This window comes from Pongo abelii, chromosome 19 (assembly GCF_028885655.2).
Source record: "Pongo abelii isolate AG06213 chromosome 19, NHGRI_mPonAbe1-v2.0_pri, whole genome shotgun sequence".
Lineage (NCBI taxonomy): Eukaryota > Metazoa > Chordata > Mammalia > Primates > Hominidae > Pongo > Pongo abelii.
In genome coordinates, this window is record NC_072004.2 from 21,325,934 (window position 1) to 21,350,677 (window position 24,744).

At 44.3% G+C, this 24,744-nt stretch overlaps 1 protein-coding gene and 1 pseudogene across 6 annotated transcripts in view; both read left to right on the top strand.

The window, feature by feature from the left end:
* The window catches only part of SPECC1 (sperm antigen with calponin homology and coiled-coil domains 1), a 305,733-nt gene that overhangs the window by 82,549 nt on the left and 198,440 nt on the right, over positions 1–24,744 (top strand). For 2 of the 6 annotated variants that reach the window (XM_054536298.2, XM_054536299.2), the window contains 2 exons: positions 4,685–4,852; positions 18,436–18,571. In XM_054536298.2, coding sequence (XP_054392273.1) covers positions 4,706–4,852; positions 18,436–18,571 — 283 coding nt within the window. In that variant the 5' untranslated portion in view covers positions 4,685–4,705. Of the gene's footprint in view, positions 1–4,684; positions 4,853–18,435; positions 18,572–24,744 lie in introns of those variants that run through there. The other 4 variants (XM_054536302.2, XM_054536303.2, XM_054536301.2 and 1 more) reach the window with 2 other exon arrangements.
* Positions 19,834–21,137, top strand: LOC103889576 (BTB/POZ domain-containing protein KCTD9-like; annotated as a pseudogene).

Consider the following 24,744-nt stretch of genomic DNA (forward strand, 5'->3'; position numbering starts at 1 on the left):
AACCCCTCCAACGCAGGCTCCGAAGGCAGCGATTTAGTGGTGGAACAGCGTGTTTTCAGGGAGCAGGAGACATGTGTGGACTCTGACTTTTCCTGTTGCCCAGCACCTAATTGTGTTCCTTAAATAGCGGTTCCCTCTCTCCTCCTTTTCTCCCTCCCTCCTTTCTCTTCTACTTTACACTGTGAAATTTAAGAGTTGCAGTTTAAGTCCTACACTATTCTGGAGAGGAGAGAAACTTGCTAAGAAAATAAAATGTTTGACAAATTTAAAGAAAACACCCCTGGAACGACATCCCCCACCCCACCATGGGTGTGGGGTCCTAGATTTAACTGTAATTCCTTGATCGATGTGATCCTTTGTGGTGTTCATGAGGATTTTAGGAAATCATGAGATTAATAATAGAAACCTTTTTTTCACTGTCTTGTACTTGGCTGGAGCCTGTTTATTTTGTATGACTATTTCACATCCATAAGAAAACGATTACTCAGCTAGCATTCCCACCTGTGTTTATCTTTCAGCAGCCAGGATTTGTTAAGCCCTGGGCAATTTTAATTGCGTGAAGTGTCTTCCCTGCAGGTGTGTTTCCCTCGCTTCTTTCTCTCTTTCACATTTCCAAGTGAAAATAGTCTTCTCTGTGCAGAAGAGTGTGTTCCTTGGATCTGATATGTCTGTCTGCCTCCTGCCCTGAACACACATTTAATTGACCCATCACTGTGTGCTGCTGAGTCAGAAGGCAGAGCAGCGCTCCGTTGAACACCATCAACAGTTTTTGTCGAGAGGGCGGCTCATAGTTGTCAACAGCCTTCTGTGTGCGTGGCACCTGATGGACTTGTTCTCCTTTCATCTTTACAGTTTTATGAAGTTGGCACTGATAACTCCATCTTATTGGGTGAAGATGTAGAGAATCATGTTCAAAAAGCATGGCTGAGTTCACAATGTCAACAATGGAGCTGAATTTGGACCAGGTGCATTTGATCTATAGCCTTGGTGCTCTCCAGGGAGCAAAGATTATTCAGAGAGGCCATCCGTCCCTGGTGTTGAGGCGTGTAGGTTTTGGAACCAATTTAAACTGGATCTGAATGTTGGCTCCAAGATAAACTCTGAGATTTGGGCAAGTTGCTTAACCTCCCTTGGGGAAATGAAGTTTCCCCACCTGTGAAATGGATATGTCTTAGTCTGTTCAGGCTGCTATAAGAGAAATACCATAAACTGGGTGGCTTATAAACAACAGAAATTTATTGCTCACAGTTCTGGAGGCTGCATAGTCTAAGATCAAGGTGCCACTAGATTTGGTGTCTGGCAAGGGCCTGCTGTCTGTTTCATAGATGGAGTCCTTTTGCAGTGCCCTCACTCGGTGGAAGGGGCAAACAAGCTCCCTCAGGCACTAATTGCATTGATGAGGGCTCTGCCTCCCAGATGCCCTACCTCCTAATACCACAATGGGGGTTAGGTTCCAACATGTACATTCTGGGAGAACATTCAGATCACAGCAGGAGGTGACCCTTACCTCGTAGGGTTACTGAGCTATTTACATAGAGCATTTAGCAGTGCTTTGCCAGGCTCAGAATGAAATAGGATAGCTGCTCTCAGCTCATGACAGCGTTTATGTAAATGAACTGGCTTCAGAGAGCCAGGCTGAGGGGCTGGGATGACAGGAGGGTAATAGAAATGGTGGGAAGTGGATTGGGAGGAACCTGAAGAAACTTGGAGTGGGCCTAGGGGTGCACCTGCTCCCCTTCTAGTAGGAGTCTTTCCTGCAAGTGGACGGAGGGCACCATATTGTGGGGTTTTTTTTTTTTTTTTTTTTTTTTGGAGACGGATTCTCCCTCTGTCACCCAGGCTGGAGTGCAGTAACTCAATCTTGGTTCACTACAACCTCTGCCGCCTGGGTTCAAGCGATTCTCATGCCTCAGCTCCCCAAGTAGCTGGGGCTACAGGTGTGTGTCACCACGTCCAGCTAATTTTTTGTATTTTTAGTGAGACACGGTCTCGCCATGTTGTCCAGGCTGGTCTCGAACTCCTGAGCGCAGGCAATCCACCCACCTTAGCCTCCTAAAGTGCTAGGATTACAGGCGTGAGCCACTCCCAGCCTATATTGTGTATTTTAAATTTGAGAAGGAGATGGGATTTGAGGAGCAGTGTATGGCTGATGGGTGGGTACAAAATGGAAGGCCTCGCCCAGGAAAACAATGATGGGAATGAAGCCGAAGATGCTCAGGAAAGGGAGTGTGGGCAGCAGGAGGGGGACGGATAAGGAGCATTTTCTGGGTGCAGTCATGTGGAAATAGTTGGGTTGAATTCAGAGGGTCCAAGAGAATAGGGAAAGAGGCCTGCTGCAACAAACATGGGCCTGGACGGTGCTGCCTCAGAGTCGCCACCCACCAACCCTGGAAAGGAGGCTGCATGTTCATCAGGGGCACCATCCACAGGATCGACGCATTTGTTGCCAGAGATTAAGAGAGAAGTTTAGATCTTTGAATTTTGACTGAGGTGGCTTTTCCTTCTTCTCTTTAACCAAGGACTTAGACTCCTGAAATGTTGGGGAAAAGGTTGACAGGGAAAACATCCACCCTCTTCCTGCTGTTTTTCATCTCTCTATTTTTCTCTTTTGTGGTGGAGGTGGGCAATAAATAAAAGGCATTTCATTTCAGGGGTAACCTGGGCAGATTTTGGAAAATGTAGACAGATTGCAAAATCATCCTATGTTTTCATAAAGTAAGCCCTGTAATATCCAGTCCTTTATTTATTTTTTTTATTTAGAGAGAGGGTTTCACTCTGTCACCCTCCCGAGTAGCTGGGACTACAGGTGTGCACCACCATGCCTGGCTAATTTTTGTACTTTTTGTAGAGACAGAGTCTTGCTATGTTGCCCGGGCTGGTCTCAAACTCCTGGACTCAAGTGATCCTCCCACTTTGGCCTCCCAAAATATTGGAATTACAGGCATGAGCCACTGTGCCTGTCCTGTAATAGTCATTTCTAAGTAATTCTAATCATAACATAAAAGGGTGTCTTGATTAAACAGATACTTTATTAAGTCATCTCCATGAGTCAGACTGACAGGTTGCTGGTTGATTCTGCAGTAATTGGTAAAATTCATCAGTAATTCTCTTCAAGAGTCACTCCGGCTCTGTTCATTCATTTTATATTGGGAGGAGGTCCTCATGAAATTAGTTACCGTATAGGTCTCAACCTATGCATTCTTTCATTGTTGCTGTGGAAACCAGCAATAAAAATCGTGGGTTGAAGAAGAAAAATAATCGGTGCCGAACATCTGTAAAATACACGATAATTAAGTTGCTTTTTGTAATCCAGAATTTTAAAAAAATCATCATACTTGGAACAAAGCTGAGACTCATAAGGTTCTGAACTAATTATGTAACTGAATCATTAATAGTTTCCCTTGGAAACACTATGGAAAACAAATTACGCCACCTTTAAAGGAGTGTTTCCACCGGTAGCAGCATTCACAGAGCCACTGCCATCAGCTCTGCAGTGTGAGCTCAGTCAGGTGCATGCCTGGACACATGCCACCAGCTAGTCACTGTTTCAATAGGGTCGGGAACTAGATGGCCTCGCAGAGAGACATTGTCAGGAGAAACGAGGTCGCAGACTGAGCAGGATGCTGCCTGTGGTTCTTCTCGTGGCTGGCTAACGGGCCGTGAGGGGAGAGGCAGCCAGGGACGCTAGCACTGGCCGCCATCCCCTGGGGGCAGTTAATGAGACCTGCCCCCCCCCCCCTCCCCGTGCACTGTGAGAGTGGCAGTTAGAAGTGGTTGTCACTTGTGGGTGTTTTGTAAAGTGCATTTCTGATGTTCTTTGAAAGGACAGAACATCATGGATTTGATGCCCTGTGTCACACCCTGAGTCCATGGGGATGGGCGGAGTCAGGGTTGGGGCTGGAAGAGAACTGAGAGGGCATTTAATCCAGTCCTGTTATGTTATTGACAGAAGAAACAGAGGCTCTGAGAGGGTGAGGGATGGGCCAGGCCGCTCCTCGCGCAGGAATCACAGTGCCAGTCCCTGCTGGCCAGTCTTGGGCTGCCTTCCACATCTCTGTGTGGATTTTCCCCTGATGTCTTCAGCTTCATCTTGCTGGTTTGAGCAATTTTCCTTTCATAAAATATTGTAGTTAGGGCAGTCACTCTGCCCAACGGTGTTGGGTCTGACCAGTTAAAATATGCTTCATTAATTTTTTATGATACCCATTTTTATCCAAAAGAAGAAAAAAGTCATTTTGTGCTTCTGTGAATTCTTTCAAGTAATTCATTTATGTTTATTTTAAAAATAAGTATATTGTTCTTTTGTCAACCCTAAAGCCGCAAAGCTTATGGGCATTTTATTTGTTGACTCTGGCTGACCTGTTTTATCTGGGTATGAGATACAGATATATAGTGTATGGGTATTTGGTAGAATGCTGTGTCAGGTCATTCTGCTGAAAAGTGATGTCAGGACATCAGTAATGTGGATATGTTTCAGTATGGTAAAAGCTGTTATGGAGTTGTAAAAATTAGCCTAGTATAAAGCCTATAAACCCATCTTAGGAATATTCTATTTCCAGCCAAATCATAGGCGCTCCTGCTCTATGATAGTCCATGGTGACGTGGTGTGTGGGGTAAAGTGTGATGATGTCATGCAGCAGGTTCAAGTGATGGAGACATGTTTTTCTTTTCTGCTCTTTCGCAGGACAGACCCACAAAGTCAAACATGCGGAGTGCAGCCAAGCCCTGGAGCCCAGCCATCAGAGCAGGGGGCCACGGCCCAGACCGGGTGCGGCCTCTGCCTGCAGCCTCTTCGGGCATGAAGAGTTCTAAGTCTTCAACTTCCTTGGCTTTTGAGTCCCGACTCAGCAGGGTATGGATCAAAATGCACAGGGCCAGGCAGAGCGCCTGGATACCCTGGGTTGGGAGACTGAAGAGGGCAGTAAGCAAACCAGTGGCCTCTCGGGGCAGGGAAGGAGGCTCCCAAGGAGGGGTCTCAGGAGGACCAGCATGCCTGGACATGAAGGAATGGAGCTAGCGGGTGGGACTGGGGGCCCTCTGGGGTCCAGAAAGGTCTGCAAAGTGTTTGACACAGTAATTAAGGTCCTCTGCCCTGGGTTGCATGGACGTCCCGGCAGTTTTGCCCCAAGCACCGCCCTGGATAGGGGTCGAGGTCATGCACGATCTTTGCAGCCCCCCACAATCCAGTTGTAGTTCTTCAAGCCCCTCTTGCTGGACCCCACAGCAGCATGGATGCTGTTGGTTATGCCCTTCATCAGGGAGTGCGTTCTCCTCTGGTTTTCTCCTCCCCCCATCCCTTTGGTCTCTAAGGTTGGGTGGGCCCATGCCACATTCCTAGACTCATCTCTTTTCTAGCTGCATTCATTTCTTTCCATGAGAGGCTCTCACCGTGCAACACCTAGCGCCTCCTTAGCTGCCCTGAGATGAATTCATAGACAGTAGCACGTACCTCATGCAATACTTTAGAAAAATCAATATGATCTTCTAATTCAAAAGGGAAGTATTAGCATGCATTTCCATCTGCACAGCTGTGCTAAAGGCCTTGAGATGCTCCTTAAAGCACCATAGGTGTGACAGCTACAATGCAGATGGATTTGAGATGCAGTCTGATTTGAGTTGTGTCGATGACTCACCTACGGTGAAGGCTGCTGCAGAAGGAGTGACGGGATTGTTTTGAAATAGCAGACACTCTTGGTGAAGTTCTGAACCAAGCATGGTGCCGGCTGCCTTTGTTTTAGTAGTTTTGGAAAATTCAGGGTACCTTAGAGCTAGGCAAGGGGCACATTGTTTTTATGAGTCAAATGGAGGGAGGCTCTAGGCTCAGATAATAATAAAAGGTGTTCCACCTGTGTCAGTGCCTGCGGAATATGTGAAAAGCATGTGGGTTGTGGAGCAGTTCTTTGTGTAAGATTGTCATGAGCATTTTAGGACATCTGAATTTCCTGTCCTCCTACCCGTTAAATATTAGTAACACATCCAGTCATGGTGACAACCAAAAATGTGCCCTCAGATTTTCAGCACATCCCCTGAGGGACAGCCCTGTCTCCATCGAGAACCACTGTTCCAGGTGACGGGTCCATTTTCATGGCTTTTAACACTCTAAGTGGATAACGTCCAAATTTGCATCTCCAGCTGGGACCCCTCTAACTGCCTTTGTGACATCACCCTTGGATGTCCAAAAGCCCCCTCCAATGTAACATGTCCAAAACTGAATCTCAATGCCTGCCTCTCCATCTCTCTCACCACCCCCTAACCTGCTCCCCCGAATCTTCCCGTTTATGTAAACAGCAACTCCATCTTTTTGGTTGCTCAGGCCACAGCCAGTGGCATCACCCTTAAACTCTCCTTTTCTCATGTCTCACAGTCCATCAGTGAAATGCCATCACTTCTCTACCTTAAAAATATGTGTCAACTCCAGCCAATTCCCACCGCCTCCCCTGTGACCAGTTGGGTCATGCCCCCACCTTTCTGTGCCCTGGTCCTGGTCCTTGGAACACCTGAGTCATGTCACTTCTCTGCGTCAACCCTCTAGTGGCTCTCCCCATTCACTCAGAGTGAAAAGCAGAGTCCTTGAAATGGCCAGCGATGCCCTCAGGGCCCAACCCTGTCCCCTCCCTCTCAGATGTGGTCTCGCTTCTCTGTGCCCTGGCTGCTGGAGCTCCAGCCACACGTTCTGCTGGTGTCTGGTGACAGCTGTCCCTCGGATTGCCAGGCGCACTCCTGCGGCAGTGTGTTTGTGTTTGCTGCTCCCTCTGCCTGGAAAGCACCTGGTGCCTCTATAGGAAGTGCCCTTGACCTCCATCCTCCTCTTCCTGCTGCCTTGTTTTCCTTCTCTGCTCTTGGTGCCATTGCACACACCTGCTTGTTTATGGCCTGTCTTCTCATGGCTGGAAAGTAAGCCCCCGGGGGCAGGGACTGTATGCTTCTTTTTTGTCGTCAGCTCTGTCCCTAGGGCTTAGAAGAGTACCTGCTACCTGGTAGGCACTCAGTATTTATTGAATGATGAGCACACCTGTTTTCTGGCAGTCTGATGGAACAGGAGGAGCTTGGGGGCGTGGGGCTGGCCTGAGTTGGAATCCTGGCTCTGCCACTTCCCCACTGTGAAGCTTCAGGCAAGCTGTGTAGCTGCCCTGAGCTTGTGCTTCCTTGTCTTTCAGATGAAGGTAACACCTTCTTTGCCATAAGGAGTAAATGTGGGTAAAGCATCCTATGTGTAATTTTGTTTATTATTCTATTATCCTGGATTCAAACATCATTTCCATTATTTTTGTTTTTATTATCTTCAACCTAATAGCACACTTTAAACTTAGATTTTTATGTTTATTATTATTTTTTCTATATCCAATAAGCAACATATAAACTTAGATTTTTGAATGAATACATACATTCCACAATAACAGACCATTAGAGCTGCTGGAATATGGAAATATTTTTAAAAGCAGTGTTTAAAATAAGGCCTCGGCTGGGCAGGGTGGCTTATGCCACTTTGGGAGGCTGAGGTGGATGGATCACCTGAGGTCAGGAGTTCAAGACAAGCCTGACCAACATGGTGAAATCCTGTCTCTACCAAAAAAAAAAAAAAAAATTAGCCTTAGCTGGGCATGGTGGCATAGTCCTGTAGTCCCAGCTACTTGGGAGGCTGAGACAGGAGAATTGCTTGAACCTGGGAGGCGGAGGTTGCAGTCATCCAAGATCGCACCACTGCACTCCAGCCTGGGTGACAGAGTGAGACTCTATCTCAAAAAAAAAAATAAAAACAAAAAATATAAAATAAGGCCGGAAGAAGCATAAGAATGTTTCCAAAGGACAATGAATGAGATGCTGGACACTTCTCCCATCGATAGGTTCATGTTTTGGAAACTTGTTCCAAAGAGAAAATGTCAGGGAAAAGCAAATACAGTCATTCCTTGGTATCCTTGGGGGATTGGTTCCAGGACCCACTGTGGATACCAAAATCCATGGATGCTCAAGTCCCTGATATAAAGGGTGTTTGCATATAACCTACACACATCCTCCCATATACTTTAAGTCATCTCTAGATTACTTATGATACCTCATGCAATGTAACTGCCACATACATAGTTGTTATACTGTATCGTTTTAAATTTTTTTATTGTTGTATTGTTAATTTTTAAAATTAATGTTTTGAATAACTTTTTCTGCACTTGGTACCACGCGCATATTAGGGGCCTTCTGCTCTCCTTCCCGATTCCTGTCCTCTCCAGGCCTGATTCTGTGCAGGAAAATGATAGGGCTTGAGGGAAGGAGCAGCAGAAAGAAATGTAGCCAGCCTGGCCTTTCCAGCCCTGGTTCTGTTCCTCTGATTTGACCTTAATTTTTCCACCTATGGTATGGGAAGAAGAAAAATACTAAAAAGGAAGTCAGAGAACAGAAGAGAAAAAGAGGAAATGGTGGTGGACAAAAAAGCAAGTAATTTTCCCTCCCAATATTTTACTGTGACAATTTGTAAGCACACAGGGAGGTTCTACAGTAGTACAGGGGATCCCACAGCAGACACCATGACCACCACCTAGCTCCTACAGTTAGCATCTCACTATATTTGCTTTATAGTAAATAGATAGATAGGGTTTCACTGGTCAAAACAGGAACACTGAGACAAATCCACCCAAAGTAGAATTGAATACCTGACTTTCTTTTTTTAAATTTTAATTTGAATTATTATTATTTTTTTATTTTACTTTAAGTTCTGGGATACATGTGCAGAACATGCAGGTTTGTTACATAGGTATACAGGTGCCATGGTGGTTTGCTGTGCCTATCAACCCGTCATCTAGGTTTTAAGCCCTGCATGCATTAGGTATTTGTCCTAATGTTCTCCCTCGCCTTGCCCCCTACCCACCAACAGACCCGGGTGTGTGATGTTCCCCTCCCTGTGTCCATGTGTTCTCTGCCCAACTCCCACTTATGAGTGAGAACATGCAGTGTCTGGTTTTCTGTTCCTGTGTTAGTCTGCTGAGAATGATGGCTTCTAGCTTCATCCATGTCCCTGCAAAGGACATGAACTCATTCTTTTTTATGGGTGCATAGTATTCCATGGTGTATATGTGACGCATTTTCTTTATTCAGTCTATCATTGATGGATATTTAGGTTGGTTCCAAGTTTTTGCTATTGAAAATAGTGCTGCAATAAACATTCATGTGCATGTGTCTTTTTAGTGGAATGATTTATATTCCTTTGGGTATATACCCAGTAATGAGATTGCTGGCTCAAATGGTATTTCTGGTTCTAGATCCTTGAGGAATCACTGTCTTCCACAATGGTTGAACTAATTTACACTCCCACCAACAGTGTAAAAGCATTCCTATTTCTCCACAGCCTCGCCAGCATCTGTTGTTTCCTGACTTTTTAGTGATCGCCATTCTAACTGGTGTGAGATGGTATCTCATTATGGTTTTGATTTACATTTCTCTAATGACCAGTGATGATGAGCTTTTTTTCGAAAATATGTTTGTTGGCTGCATAAATGTCTTCTTTTGAGAAGTGTCTAAATACCTGACTTTCAACATTGGCCTGAACTGAAGGAGCAGTGAAAGAAAGCAGGGTGCAGAGGCTGGGGACATGGGCGCCCAGGGAGGGTGCAGACACTCCTGTAAACCCTCCTTGTGGTATCTGAGCACAGTCCAGAAGGAAGAGAACCTGCAGTGCCATTTGCGAGGCCCAGGTCTATTAATTGGGGCCTCTTGGTTGCAAATGATGCAACATTGGCTTAAGCTTGCTTCAGCAGAAAAGGAATGTGCTGAGCAGATCCTAAGGCTCCCATGTCACTATGAGCAGGACAAAGGTGCATTTTAACAAACCCTTCCTGTGACTCTGATGTCTGCTCAAGTTTGAGAAGCAGTGTCCAACCATAACATGTTATCCACCAGTAATGACCAGATTATGTTATGTCTGATGATTTTAGGGCTACAAATTCTTTTCTGCATCTTTGTGAAATGGAGAGGAATTTCTTAGTTACTTTAATCTGTGAGGCATTTAAACGTTTTCCTTTTATACCCTTTCTTATACAGGTGGTTGGCAGCTTAAATATCAGTGAAGCTGTTAGTGAAGATACTTACTAAATAACAAAGCAGCACCGAAGTGCACACCTTCATAGGATCTTCTGGAGCAAGCCAGAAATCTCAAGTGGTGCTGTGGCTAGGAAACAAAGCCAAAAATGCAGTGGTGAATAGAGAAGGAGCAAGAATTAGTAACTGAGACTGGTAGCTTTCCCTTTGATGTTGCATCCAAAAAGCAGTGACAAAGTAAGAGTAGCTACCTTCAGCTGTTTGTTTTGAAGGACACGTGGGATCAGTTTTTTGTCTTTATGTCCTACCCCCAGGAAACCTTTTAAGCTACCAGTCTTTTTCAAATGGAATTCCTTGTGGAAGGTACAGGGGAAATGAAGTGCTCCCCTTGAAAGCTTTGCTGCTACCCAAACTCCATGCCCTATGGGAGGGAGGTGGCACAGCACTGGCCTGCAGCACGTCATATTTATCCTGTTGCCTGGGAAGGACAGGACCACATCTACCCACAGTGCAGCATAAAATCCCCCCGTCCAAGAGGAGACAGAGTCAGCTGGGTGTGGCTGGCTCACAAAATGGAACACAATGGCTGATGTGTGTTATCTCTAGCTGTGCCTGGTGCATCACAGGCAGGCACACTATAGATTTTTACTGAATATTGTTCTTGGATGGATTTACCAGAAGATGAGCCTGAGGTTCAGAGAGGTTGATGACTTGCTTGATGTTCTATTGTACTCTCTGGAATCCCCGTTGCATTGCGTTCATCTTTTCCTAAAAACACTCCCCTCCTCCCTCCTCCTCCTTGCCTGAATTTGAATTTAGTTTTTACAGGATAACAATAGTAAAAACAATAATGATGATTTTCATTTGTTATCGTTATAGTTGGTGTCTGTTCAATGCATACTGTGTCAGACACTGTTATCCTAAGCACACTGCATGGCTAACTTGTTTAATCCTCAGAGCGACACTCTGAAATGGGTACCATGATTATACTTACTTTTTAGGTGAAGAAACCAAAACACAGAGAGGACGTGATTTGCCCAAGGTCACACACTAAGCACTGGCAGAGCCAGGATTCAGACCCAGGTGGTCTGTATTTTCAGCCCTTGGCCACTAAACTGTGCTGCCACGTGACATGGCTTTTGTCCCAACCCCTGTGATGTGGGATGGGGGCCTCCTGGCTCCTGTTGGTCTTCATCCTGGTGGTGCTGTGGAAAACACCCGCCCCTCCAGAATGCCTCACTGCCCTCTCTGCCTGAGAAAAACCGAATCATGGCCTCTTCTGTGAGGTCTTGGGACTCCCCCAGCCCCTCCTGGGCTTTCTCCACATTTGTTTCTCTGCAGATTAGTGCTGTCCTCAGTGTGTTCTGCTTGGTTGTATGGGAACCTCCTCTTTAGGTGGTTAACTCTGATCAGCAGGGCCTCCTGATTCACTTTGACATTCATGCCATATGCAAAGCATACAGATCTTCTAAGTGGACATAGGCTGAAGATGTACGTCCAGCCTCTAGTGGGTTTTTGGTAAAGCTTAGCTGAGTTATAGTGTTCAGGATGAGAGGGACAGGAATGGAGAAGCCACAAGCCCGATAGAAGCAGCCCTGGCCCAGTGACAAGAAGGGAGGGAGGTTTTTGGAGCCGTTTCTCCTGCCAGTCTTCCCCTCCCTCTCCCACATACATGTGGAGGGCTGCTGCAGTCTCCCTAGGAGCATGGCATCCCAGGAGGAGTGCCCCCCTCTCTCCCCAGGACGTCCGCATCCCCCGCCCACTTCCTCCTGGCACTGAAATCTGGACTTTATCTCACTGCAGGATTCATTGAAAGGCTGTTGGATGGCTGGAATCCCCTTCAGCCTTTACAGCTAACATACTAGGTGGCCCCATATTCTAAGGGCTCTTTCGCTGTGGGTGAGCTGGCTGGAGGAGAAGGGGAGAGGAGAAGGGGGGCGAGGAAGGGAGCCCCACCCTCTGCTCAGGACCCATTGTTCACATTCTTTTCCATGTGAAATGTTGCTGCAGCCAGGCCCTAGGCTATGAGTGGTGGCATTTCCATGTTTGTGGAATGAATATAAAGTCTGTTTTAGGATCAGTGGTCAAAAATCAGCATGTTTGAAGTGGAGGTTACAATCAGTTGGTTAGTACGATATTTGACATTTACCACGGGCCCTTAATGGTGCAGTTTTTCTGATGCGAGGAGGGTGAAAAAGCAGCCACTACGTGTATTAAACAGAAGGCGTGATGAGTACAGTCAGTGCAGGATCGTGAAGGCATCAGCACATTCCTTCTTCAACTAATCAGCCCAGACAGCGTGGGGTATTTTTGTATTCTCTGCTATTTGTGCTCTGAGTACATGTGCACAATATGCAGTGACACTGATCAATAAATTCTTTAAGCCTAATAAGTATATGCAGTCTCATAGCAATTTAGGACATAAACAGGGAGAAGGATCTTAGGTGATTCAAATTCTTCTCTTTTGTGGCCAGGCACGGTGGCTCATGCCTGTAATCCTGCCACTTTGGGAGGCCGAGGCAGGTGGATCACCTGAGGTCAGGAGTTTGAGACCAGCCTGGCCAACATGGTGAAACCCCTTCTCTACTAAAAATACAAAAATTAGCTGGGTGTGGGGGCACGTGCCTGTAATCCCAGCTACTCAGGAGGCTGAGACAGGAGAATCGTTCAAATCTGGGAGGCGGAGGTTGCAGTGAGCCGAGATTGCGCCACTGCACTCCAGTTTGGGTGAAAGAGTGAGACTGTCTCAAAAAAAAAAAAAAAAAAAAAAATTCTCTTTTGGAGGTGAGGAAACTGAGCCACCTGATCCAAACTTCCCCAGGGCTCCAGGGCTCCAGGGCTCCAGGGCTCACAAGTTGCCCGATTCCTAATACAGCATGATACTTCATGCCCTCCTTCCAAAGTTTTGTTTGTAAAAATCTAACGATGCTTCTGTTGCCACCAGCCTGGAGAACCACCATGGAGGGGCACTAGGAAAACAGCTGCAGTGATGATGAAGATGATGATGAGAGCCTCCAGCATTTATGTTCTTAATAAAATGCTTTAAATTTTTAACTAAGGGCACAACTCTAGAGATACACCAATTGCTTTCTCTTTTTTTTTTTTGGTGGGGGTGGCGGAAGACAGGGTCTTTCTCTGTTGCCCATACTGGAGTGCAGTGGCACAATCATGGCTCCCTGCAGCCTCAAACTCAAGCGATCCTCCCACCTGAGCCTCCTGAGTAGCTAGGACTACAGGCACGCAGTGCCACGCCCCACTAATTTTTAAAAAAGTTTATTTGTAGAAATGGAGTCTTACTATGTTGCTCAGGCTGGTCTTGAACTCCTGGCCTCAAGTGATTCTCTTGCCTTGGCCTTGAAATGTTTTCTCCATTTTAGAATTGAAGAACTGCAGCATCAGTCCCTGGGTCATATAGGTAGGAAGAAGGAGCGCCGCTCCCTTCACCACTCCCTGGGCTGCCTCCTTCCTGTGTGATTGCTGGGAACCTCCTATATAGAGATCCCAGATCCCAAGTCTTCTTTTGCATCTCCCACTCCCTCCCCACCCTTGAAAACAAAAACAAACCCTGCGATGCAGCACTTACTGCTAACTCCCCACCAGAGACCCTCCAGCCCTGAGCGTGGTGCTGCAGCTACCTGTGCTTTCCCCCCGGTCACTGCTACTGCTTCACCCCATTCTTATCATGACTGGCGCCACCTCTGTTACCGTGCCAGGTCCTCTTGCAGTGCCCCAAAGGCAAAACTCCCACTGCTTGCCCACTGCTGTCCTGTGTTGCCTCCAGCTGTCATCTCACCAAGACCTTGAGTCCCAGGAACCAACCCCTTATGGAAGGGGGCAGGGCAAGCTCTACCTCTGCTGCTCTGGGGTGGTGGCTGGGGATGGAGGCTGTGGTGGGATCTCCGAGGGGGTTTCACTTCTGTTCCCAGTAGGAGTGCTCTCATTTGTTGGATTTCCTGGTTTATCTGGGTTTCAGAGAGCCCTTCCTCTCTTGGCCTTTGCTGTAGAGTTTGAAAATTCTGTACTTTGAGTCAGACTTGCAGATTTTAGAAATGTCAGAGAATCAGATAGGGGAAAAGCAGAATCCAGTGTGTATGGCTTGCATTATTGTGTTAAGAATTCCCTTAACCACTGTGATTTCCCTTTTTCATTTGAGATGTCATCTAGGGAGTTTTCAAAGTTTCAAACCAGAATTGATTTTCCTTTGGGGACCAGGGAGGCACCTGAGTGTGCTTCTTGGAAGAGTGAGTAATAGTTTTTCTCTATTGAGAAAAAGCTACCGACATTATAGACTATGGTCATTTAATATTAAACATGTATTATACAGGTGACCTGATGGATGGTTTGAGAGGTTGGAGAGCTTGAGTGAAGGGATGCTTTTTACTCTGAGATGGGAAGTGGAAAGACCATTACAGAGTTCCTTTAAGAAGGGCAGTAATGTAACTTCTGGATTAACTCAAGTGTCATGTTTGGTCCATGATATGGTTTGGCTGTGTCCCCAACCAAAATTCATCTTGAATTTTAGCTCCCATAATCCCCACATGTCACGGGAGGGATCTGGTGGGAGGTAATTGAATCATGCTGTTCTCATGATAGTGAATAAGTCTCAGGAGATCTGATGGTTTTATAAAGGGGAGTTCCCCTGCACATGCTCTCTCTTGCCTACCAAGAGCAAAGTGAGATGTGACTTTGCTCCTCCTTTGCTTTCCACCATGATTGTGAGGCCTCCCTAGCCATGTGGAACTGTGAGTCAACTAAACCTCTTTCCTTTGTAAATTACCTAGTCTTGGGTATGTCTTTATTAGCAGCATGAGAACAGACTAATACAGTCCAGTTGCTAAATTAGGGGACTGTGCTGTTGTTCAGAAAATGTGATCATGGGCCGGGCGTGGTGGCCCACGCCTGTAATCCTAGCGCTTTTGGGAGGCTGAGGCAGGTGGATCACCCGAGATCAGGAGTTCGAGACCAGCCTGGGCAACATGATGAAACCCCGTCTCTACTAAAAATACAAAAATCAGCCAGGTGTGGAGGCACATGCCTGTAGCCCCAACTACTTGGGAGGATGAGAATCACTTCAACCAGGAAGGCAGAGGTTGCAGTGAGCCGAGATCGCGTCACGGCACTCCAGCCTGGGCGACAGAGTGAGACTCTTGTCTCAAAAAAAAAAAAAAAAAAAAAAAAAAAAGAAAAGAAAAAAGAAAATGTGTTTATGCTGACGTCTAGTAACTGGAGTTGCACACAAATCATCCTTTTAATGTGAATTATTTGTTTTTAAAGTTAATAATTTGTTTTCAAATCTCGACCAAGATTGCGTGGCTAATATTAAGACATCTACCATCAGGCTGGGAGTGGTGGCTCATACCTATAATACCAGCATTTGGGAGGCTGAGGTGGAGGATTGCTTGAGGCCAGGAGTTCAAGACCAGCCTGGGCAACATAGTGAGATCCTGTCTCTTTTTTTTTTTTAAGATGGAGTCTTGCTCTGTCTGCCAGTCTAGAGTGCAGTGGCGTGATCTCGGCTCACTGTAACCTCCACCTCCCAGGTTCAAGCGATTCTCCTGCCTCAGCCTCCCGAGTAGCTGGGATTACAGGCGTGTGTCACCACACCTGGCTAATTTTTGTATTTTTAGCAGAGATGGGGTTTCACCATGTTGACCAGGCTCATCTCGAACTCACCTGGCTAATTTTTGTATTTTTAGTAGAGATGAGGTTTCACCATGTTGACAAGGCTTGTCTCAAACTCCTGACCTCAGGTGATCTGCCCGTCTTGGCCTCCCAAAGTGCTAGGATTATAGGCATGAGCCACTGTGCTTGGCCATGTGATCCCACCTCTACAAAAATATTTTTAAAAAATTAGCCAAGCGTAGTGTTGTGCACCTGTAGTCCTAGCTACTTGGGAGGCTGAGGCAGGAAAGCCCAGGAATTCATGGGTGCAGTGAGCCACGTTTGAACTACTACACTCCTGCCTGCGTAACAGAGCAAGACCTTGTCTCTAAAAAAATAAAAAGACTTCTACCATCATCCGTTTTGTTAAAAGGCAATGGCGAGTTACTGTTTAATGAGTAGACTTTATTTGTGGTGGTAAAAGTTTCTGGAGATGGATGGTGGTGATGGTTGTACAACATGGTGAATGTATTTAATACCACTGAATTGTGCACTTAAAATGGTGAATTTTATATTATGCTTATTTTAGCACAGTAAAGCTTTAAAAATTACAAAAAAGAGAAAAAACCCAGAAGGCTAGTATTTGCAGGAGTGGAACTAGGACTTTGCCTAAATTGCAAACTTCCTTCACTCCAATTTTCTTTTTCTGTTTTAATGAAGCACAGCATATTTACAATAAAGTCCATAAAGTACAGTAATCTTAATCTTAGCTATAAAGCTCATTGCATGTTTATATTTGTTTATACTTGTGTAACCACCACCCTGTCAATATGTCGAACGTTCCAGCACCCCAGAAGGTTTCTTTTCGGCTGTAACTCCCCGAGAGTTAACCACTATTCTTACTTATATTACCATCATTTGATTGTGCAGCTTTTAAACTTAATACAAGTGGAATCAGGCAGTATATACTCTTTTGTGTCTGCTTCTTTCACTTAGCATAATACCTGGGACAGCCACTCATTTATTAGTATATCAGTAATTCATTTTTTTCCTATTTGCTGTGTAGTTCTCATTGCATTTATTCTTTCTGTTGAAGGACATTTGGGTTGTCCTAGTTTTGGGCTGCTATTAAAAAAAGGTGCTATGAACATTCTTTTGAGAGACCTATGTACTCGCTTCTCTTGGGTGCAGATCTAGGAATGGGATTGCTGAGTCACAGGGGACTGTGCTGTGCTCACTTAGGAGTCTCACTTCTTCGACTTAGTGCTTTTCAGCAAATGTTTGTCCTACCCCTTTCATGACAGGGAAGAAAGCAAAGCAAGAGCAGAGGGTGTTGCTTTCTTCTATTTTCCAGCCTTAGCATTAGTAGATACTGCCACTTTCCAAAGCAGTTATGCCAGTTTACACTTCCACTCACAGGGCATGAGTGTTCCAGTTGCTTCACAGCCTCACCAACACTTGGTATTGGTGTTTATTCACTTTCAAACTATGGTGAGGTGAGGGTAGTTACACCCTGAAATTTAAATGATGCAAAGATGGAAACTTTAAAAAATTGTGCAAATATTTAAACTTCTAACTCTCAGTAAATGACCCCAAAGCCAGTGGAGTAGGATGGAGCAGGGCTTTTCCCTTCAGCCTGTGTGATGGGCGGGGCTTGCCCACTGCACGTCCACATTGATTTAAGGGCTTTTCCATACTGTGTGCTCTGGATGTCAGATACATTAGATGGCTCTGGGCAGCTGCCTTCTTCAGTGTTCTGGCACTGTTCCTCTCCAGAGCCTTCTTTCATGAAGACTCAACAGTGGTTGAGAGAATTTAGTTGTGGTTTTTCTCATTAATGTTGAATGTAATCTATCTGGGCCTGAAGTGTGGATCACTTAGGAGTCTCCTTTCTTAGACTTCAGCACCTTTTAGCAAATGTTTGTCCCATGACAGGGAAGAAAGCAAAGCCAGAACAGAGGGCGCTGCTTTCTTCTGTCTTCCAGCCTCCAAGAAAGTTCCTTTCTCACCTTTGAACACATTTTCTGTGTGAGATAATCTACAGAGTGCTTGGTGGTGAGGCCACAGCAGATACTCAGATTGTTTCTCTCCCTCCACCTCCTCCTGGCCTATGTCATGAGCCTTTTTTTGTTGACCTTGAATTTCTTGTGCATTGCCCTACCCTGCCTTTTGTGCATCTCCCAGTTCTTTTTTCATTGGTTCCCATTCTTTTTTTCCCCCACCAGGAGAGCAGATTTATTTTTTATTTAAAATTTTTGTTTGGAGACAAGGTTTCGCTTTGTCACCCAGGCTGGAGTGCAATGGCACAATCATAGCTTACTGCAACCTTGAACTTCTGGGCTCAAGCAATCCTCTCACCTCAGCCTCCTGGGTGTCACCATGCCTAGCTAATTAAAAAAAAAAAAATTAGTGAGACAGAGTCTCACTGTTGCCTAGGCTGGTCTTGAACTCCTGAGCTCCAGCAGTCCTCCCCCCTCAGCCTCCCAAAGTTCTGGGACTACAGTTGTGAGTCACTGTGCCCAGCCACATTTTTTTAGGCTCATTACTTGAAGTGTGACCTGATGGTATTCTTCACGCACAGTCTTACGCTGCTCTTTGAAACAGTCATGGGAGATCATACTCGGACCTGTTATGACAGAAACAGGTTTGTGTAGCTTTGCATTTTTTCACTTCACTGTATCATGCAAAGTGCTGTTATTGTATCTTGATTGCTGGGCACATAGCCCAGCTCCCATGCTCTGCTTGTTTATAGCGCTCCTTCCTGAAAACCACCTCTTCATCCTCTCTCTTTCCCTCCAACTCTCTCAGCTCAAGAGGGCCAGCAGTGAGGACACGCTCAACAAGCCAGGAAGTACCGCCACATCGGGGGTGGTTCGCCTGAAGAAGACCGCCACTTCCGGAGCCATCTCGGAGCTCACGGAGAGCCGCCTGAGGAGCGGCACAGGTAGGAGGGACCGGGCAGGTGGGCTTGGCAGGCCATCAGTCCTGGCCGCATGGAGGCACTTCAGTGACCCATCACCCATCCATTCCTTCCCTCGTGAGATATTTCTTGACCACTTACCCTGGGCCGGAACTGTTTTAGGCAGACGATGTTGCTGCCCACAGGGAGTTTACATCTAGAGTGGGGAGACCGATGAGAAACAAAAGGTACCTGGGCGTGCTGTGGTTTCTTTGGTCCCTTCAGAGGTCCATTTGTCACCGTGCATGTGTGAAATCCTTCTGACATTCAGGCAGGGCGGCGTATGTTCTGGGGCTGTCTTGATACAGAATGCATTAGAGGAATGAATGAACCCTGTCGATCCCTTGCAAAGGTGGGTGTCTAATATTTGTACTGAACCCTATGGAAAGCTGGGAAGAGCCTCGCCCAGCAGCTGTGGAAGGCTGCTCAGAGTGGCTTGGACGGCAGTGGCAGCTAGAAGCTGTGAACCTTCTCAGTGTTACTCATTTTTTGAGAATCAGAAAAGGGTTTTTCAATCATTATATTTGAGTTCAGAGCATGTGAAACATGAAATATCAAAGAATTTATTTAATTTGCTCTTTGTGCATATAGATAATAACTCTAAGCTTTCATGGTCTAACTCTTACAGTGCAGCCCTCAGTGTATTGCTAAATTGTCTAAGACTGGAAAAATAACTGAAATACATCGTTATTAATTTTTAATGTGTCGAAGGGCTAGTACACTTACAATTTTTGTGCTCTTTTTGTAAAAGTCACATTCAGGCTAGATCTCAAAAGGTATATTTTAATTTATCGGTTTTTAAAAAGTTGAATCTGTGAAGACCATACATGGCTTTTTTTTCTTGGATATAAGGGGAATGGCCTGGTTTTTCTATATAATGGCTTTACCATTGTAAATACTGATATTGTACTAAACATACACACACACTTGGTTTTTAAAATACAATAAACAAAAGTACCATTTATTTTTATTAAGCCAGCCTAACAGTGATTCCAAAAGTTAATAAAGCCCCACTCAAAAAAAGACAGACTGGGAGGAGCCTAGGGGCAGGGTGGGAATGAGGACCAGCCGAGTCCCGTGTGTGGGACAAATTGTGTGTGTGTGGTGTGTCCCCAAAAGCAGGAAGGTGGTGAAAGGAGGCGAATCCCAGTGGGTGGAGGGAGGGGAAGGGCGGAAGGGGAAAAAGGTGGGAGGAGGATCAGGTGGGAGGGTGGTGGCTCACTCAGGACCCAGTGGGGGGCAGCATGATGAGGTGGGTGGCCCTGTTCCTGAACGGCAGCCCCAAGAACGGAAAGGTGGTTGCTATATGTGGAACTTTATCTGATTTGCTTTCTGTGGCCAGCAGTAAACTCGGCATCAAAGCCACCAGTGTGTATAATGGGAAAGGTGGACTGATTGATGATACTGCTTTGATCAGGGATGATGATGTTTTGTTTGTGTGTGAAGGAGAGCCATTTATTGATCCTCAGACAGATTCTAAACCACCTGAGGGATTGTCAGGATTCCACACAGACAGGCTAACATTAAATGTTGGAGGGCGGTACTTTACAACCACACAGAGCACTTTAGTGAATAAAGAACCTGATAGTATCTGGCCCACATGTTTAAGGACAAAGATGTCTGGGAAATAAGCAAGATCACAGAGGAGCTTTCTTAATTGACCGAAGTCCTGAGTACTTTGAACCCATTTTGAACTGCTTGCGTCATGGACAGCTTATTATAAATGATGGCATTAATTTATTGGATATGTTAGAAGAAGCAAGATTTTTTGGTATTGACTCATTGATTGAACACCTAGAAGTGGCAATAAAGAATGGCCCACCGGAGGATCATTCACCAATATCCTGAAAGGAATTTGTCTGATTTTTGCTAGCAACTCCAATCAAGTCAGAACTGCGATGCCAAGGTTTGAACTTCAGTGGTGCTGATCTTTCTCATTTGGACCTTTGATACATTAACTTCAGAATGGCCAGTTTAAGCCGCTGCAATCTTGCACATGCAAATCTTTGCTGTGCAAATCTTAAACAAGCTGATCTCTCTGGATCAGGGCGTGACTGTGCAAATCTCCAGGGAGTCAAGATGGTCTGTTCTAATGTAGAAGGAGCATCCCTGAAACTGTGTAATTTTGAGTATCCTTCTGGTCTTAAAGCCAGTTTAGAAGATGCTAACCTGAAAGGTGTGGATATGGAAGGAAGTCAGATAACAGGAATTAACCTGAGAGTGACTACCTTAAATGCAAAGTTGAAGAACTGTAACCTCAGAGGAGCAACTCTGGCAGGAACTGATTTAGAGAATTGTGATCTGTCTGGGTGTGATCTTCAAGAAGCCAACCTGAGAAGGTCCAACATGAAGGGAGCTAGATTTGAAGAGATGCTGACACCACTACACATGTCACAAAGTGTTAGAGGAGAATTTTAGGGGCTGGAGGAAGATGTACAAGATGCAAATGTTTTCCTTATCACTTTTCTTTCTCCACCCACTCAGTTGTCTAGAAGAAATAACACTGTAAGGAAATTTAAAAAAAAAATTTAGAGGATTATGCTTGTTCTCAGTGGTGCATAAGGGAAAAAACTGACTTTTTTTTTCCATATTCTGATTTTTAACAGAAAAGCACTCATTTAATAGATATAAGGAAACTAGATGTTGCTGCCTTTTGAACAGGGTAGGGGGGTTTACCTGGTTTTATGACCAGGAATAGTATCTATTATATTTGCAAATAGGCATGATGTAGAAATACCATCTTGGTTTGAGATGCATTTGAGGATTTTAATTTATGGAAAGCACAACATATGCAATTATATTTATTGAATACTAGATGCAGTATGGATATTTAAATTGTAAAAACTTTATGAAAACTTGGAAAAGGTTGTTCAGGTTTATAAATAGCTTTAGTGATGCCTCCTTCTTTAAATACCTGTCACACCATATGAATATGGTAAGATCGGACTCCCTAAGACTCTTCAGGTTCATTTTTATAATGTTTACTTTTTAGAACAAAACAGTAGCTAAATTAAAGTAATATCCAGTCCTTACTGATTGAGACAGAGTGGAAAGAAAGACATCGTTGTACATCACTGTCATTCCAAAGGTACAGTGGAACTCCGGATGGAGGAAGAGCTTACCTATCACTACAACACTTATAAATGAGCATTTCTCAGAATGTCATTCTAGGCAAGTTCCACTCAACACCAGACCAAGCAATTCTGTCTATTCACACTATTAGCCTAGTTTTCTCATACAATCAGCACAAGCATAGGAAGATACTTCAAAACCAAAAAACCAAGGTGCATCATTAATATTCATTTAATTTGAATACCAAATAGTTTACATAGGGCCATCTTAGAAATAGATATTAAATCCAGATCTACTGCAGTCAAAGCTTACACAATATGAATGAATATGGTAGAGTTGCCTGTTAAAAGGCAATGTAATATGATTGCAGCTAGAACCCTACAGTGGGGAATGAGGAATTTTAAACATACATTTGATTACAGCCACCAAAAAATATATATATAAAGTAAAAATAAAGGCATTTGGCTGGTCCAAGATGTAACACCAATCAGTCAGCACCTATGATTCTTTTACTTACATTTTTTACTTTTTGTTTTTGTTTTTGTTTTTTTGAGACAGAGTATCAGTCTGTTGCCAGGCTGGAGTGCAGTGGCGCAATCTTGGCTCACTGCAACCTCCGCCTCCTGGGTTCAAGCGATTCTCCTGCCTCAGCCTCCCGAGTAGCTGGGACTACAGGTGCACACCACCACGCCCAGCTAATTTTTGTATTTTTAGTAGAGACGGGGTTTCACCATGTTAGCCAGGATGTTCTTGATCTACTGACCTCGTGATCCACCTGCCTTGGCCTCCCGAAGTGCTGAGATTACAGGCATGAGTCATGGCGCCCAGCCTGTTTTTTTTTTGTTTTTTTGTTTTTTTTAAATAAAATTTAGCCCAATTTTCTTGAGTCATTTTCTCTCTGCAACAGTAGAGGAAGGGCCTGTACCTCCCTACCCATGACCTGGTGTCCTTACATCTACCCCAAGAGCAGGGATATTAGCTGTGTCCACAGGGTTCTGAATTCTACAGACTCATCAACATGAGGCAAGGAATCATTGAAAACCACTTTTGTCTCCTTTGGGAGAATGACACATCGTTAGTATTTATGTAGCCTATTCTTCTATATCTACATATGCAAAGCTTTCCTTGACAGTAAAGGGCACATATGCATAGTGGGAGGAGATCAGACCTTTACAAGTGAAGGAAAGCAACTTCAGAAATGAATTATTTTCTTTGCTTTATTATTTTTACCAAGACAGAGAAGTATTGTATTGAGAGATTATCTATTTTCATAATCAACATGTGCCTAAATTATATTTAAATCATTTCACTCTGTACTATATTTTCAGGAATTATAGAATGTGTTATTCACTCACTTCAAGGTACCTCTGTAGAAATAACTTAAAACTGCAGAAGGATCTGAAAGATTTAACATGGTGTGTTTAGAAACTGCAGATTTTAGATCTAATGTATACTGCATTAATAAATGATATAAAGTGTGGAAAAGGAAAAAAAAAAGACTGATCCCATGATCAAATATTAATATAAAAATTTGAGATCAGCTGGGCACGGTGGCTCATGCCTGTAATCCCAGCACTTTGGGAGGCCAAGGCAGGTGGATCATGAGGTCAGGAGATCAAGACTAGCCTGGCCAACATAGTGAAAACCCATCTCTACTGAAAATACAAAAATTAGCTGGGCGTGGTGGTGGGTGCCTGTAATCCCAGCTACTCAGGAGGCTGAGGCAGGAGAATCACTTGAACCCGGGAGGTGGAGGTTGCAGTGAGCCGAGATCGTGCAACTACACTCCAGCCTGAGTGACAAAGCAAGACTCTGTCTCAAATAAATAAATAAATAAAAATAAAAAAAATTTGAGATCAAAATATAAGCACATAGGATTCAACAATAAATTAAAAGAACAGTAGTGTACATCACAACTAAGTGAATTTATGCCACCCAAGAATGGATGAATATTAAGAAATTTTGGAATATAATCTATCATACCATATTAACAGGCCAAAGAAGAAAAACTGTGCAGTTATTTCTATAGATACAGAACACACATTTGACACAATTAACAATCTTTCTGATTTAACAACAAACTCTTGATAGACTATACATGTGCAGAGACTTCTTTAATGATGTGTATGTGTCACAAACAAAAGCCAGCGATTCCCATTAAAGTCAAAGATAATTCAAGGTTGCTTGCTATCACCAGTCATCTAAAATTTTCGGTGGATACTAACCAAGGTAGTAAGATAAGAGAGATGTAGAAGTACATAAATATTGGAAATGAGGGAACAAAATGATGATTGTAATCAGATAATAACATTGTATGCTTTGAATTTCCTGAAAATTGTGTCTTAGAATTTTCTGAAATTCTATTACAGACAATAAGAGTTCTGTATGTGGCTAGTTGTAGACTATAATATATCAATAGCTTTCTTTATTTTTTTATTTATTTTTATTTTTTGAGATGGAGTCTCGCTCTGTCGCCCAGGCTGGAGTGCAGTGGTGTGATCTCGGCTCACTGCAAGCTCCGCCTCCTGGGTTCACGCCGTTCTCCTGCCTCAGCCTCCCGAGTAGCTGAGACTACAGGTGCCCGCCACCACACCCAGCTAATTTTTTGTATTTTTAGTAGAGATGGGATTTCACCATGTTAGCCAGGATGGTCTCGATCTCCTGACCTCGTGTTCCACCCACCGTGGCCTCCCAAAGTACTGGGATTACGGGCGTGAGCCACCGCGCCCGGCCATCAATAGCTTTCTTACCAGTGACTAGAAAAGATGATAATGTGAGAAACAGTTCTATTTATAAAGGAATGAAAGGGCAAAATATTTAGAAATAAATAGTGTGAGCATCTATATAAAAATATCTTAAAACTCTTTTGAAGGAGAAGTCTTGTATCCTTCAAAGAAGACATAAATAAGTGAAAGCATAGATGTGATTCTTAGATAGGAAGATTAAATAGAATTAAGATTAAACTTAATTAGTACAACATATAAAATATAATAAGGATGTCTGAATTATTCTAAGAATTCATTTTCATCTCGATTATAATATCAGTGGGAATTTGGGAGTGGAAATGTAACTGGAAAAATAACTGG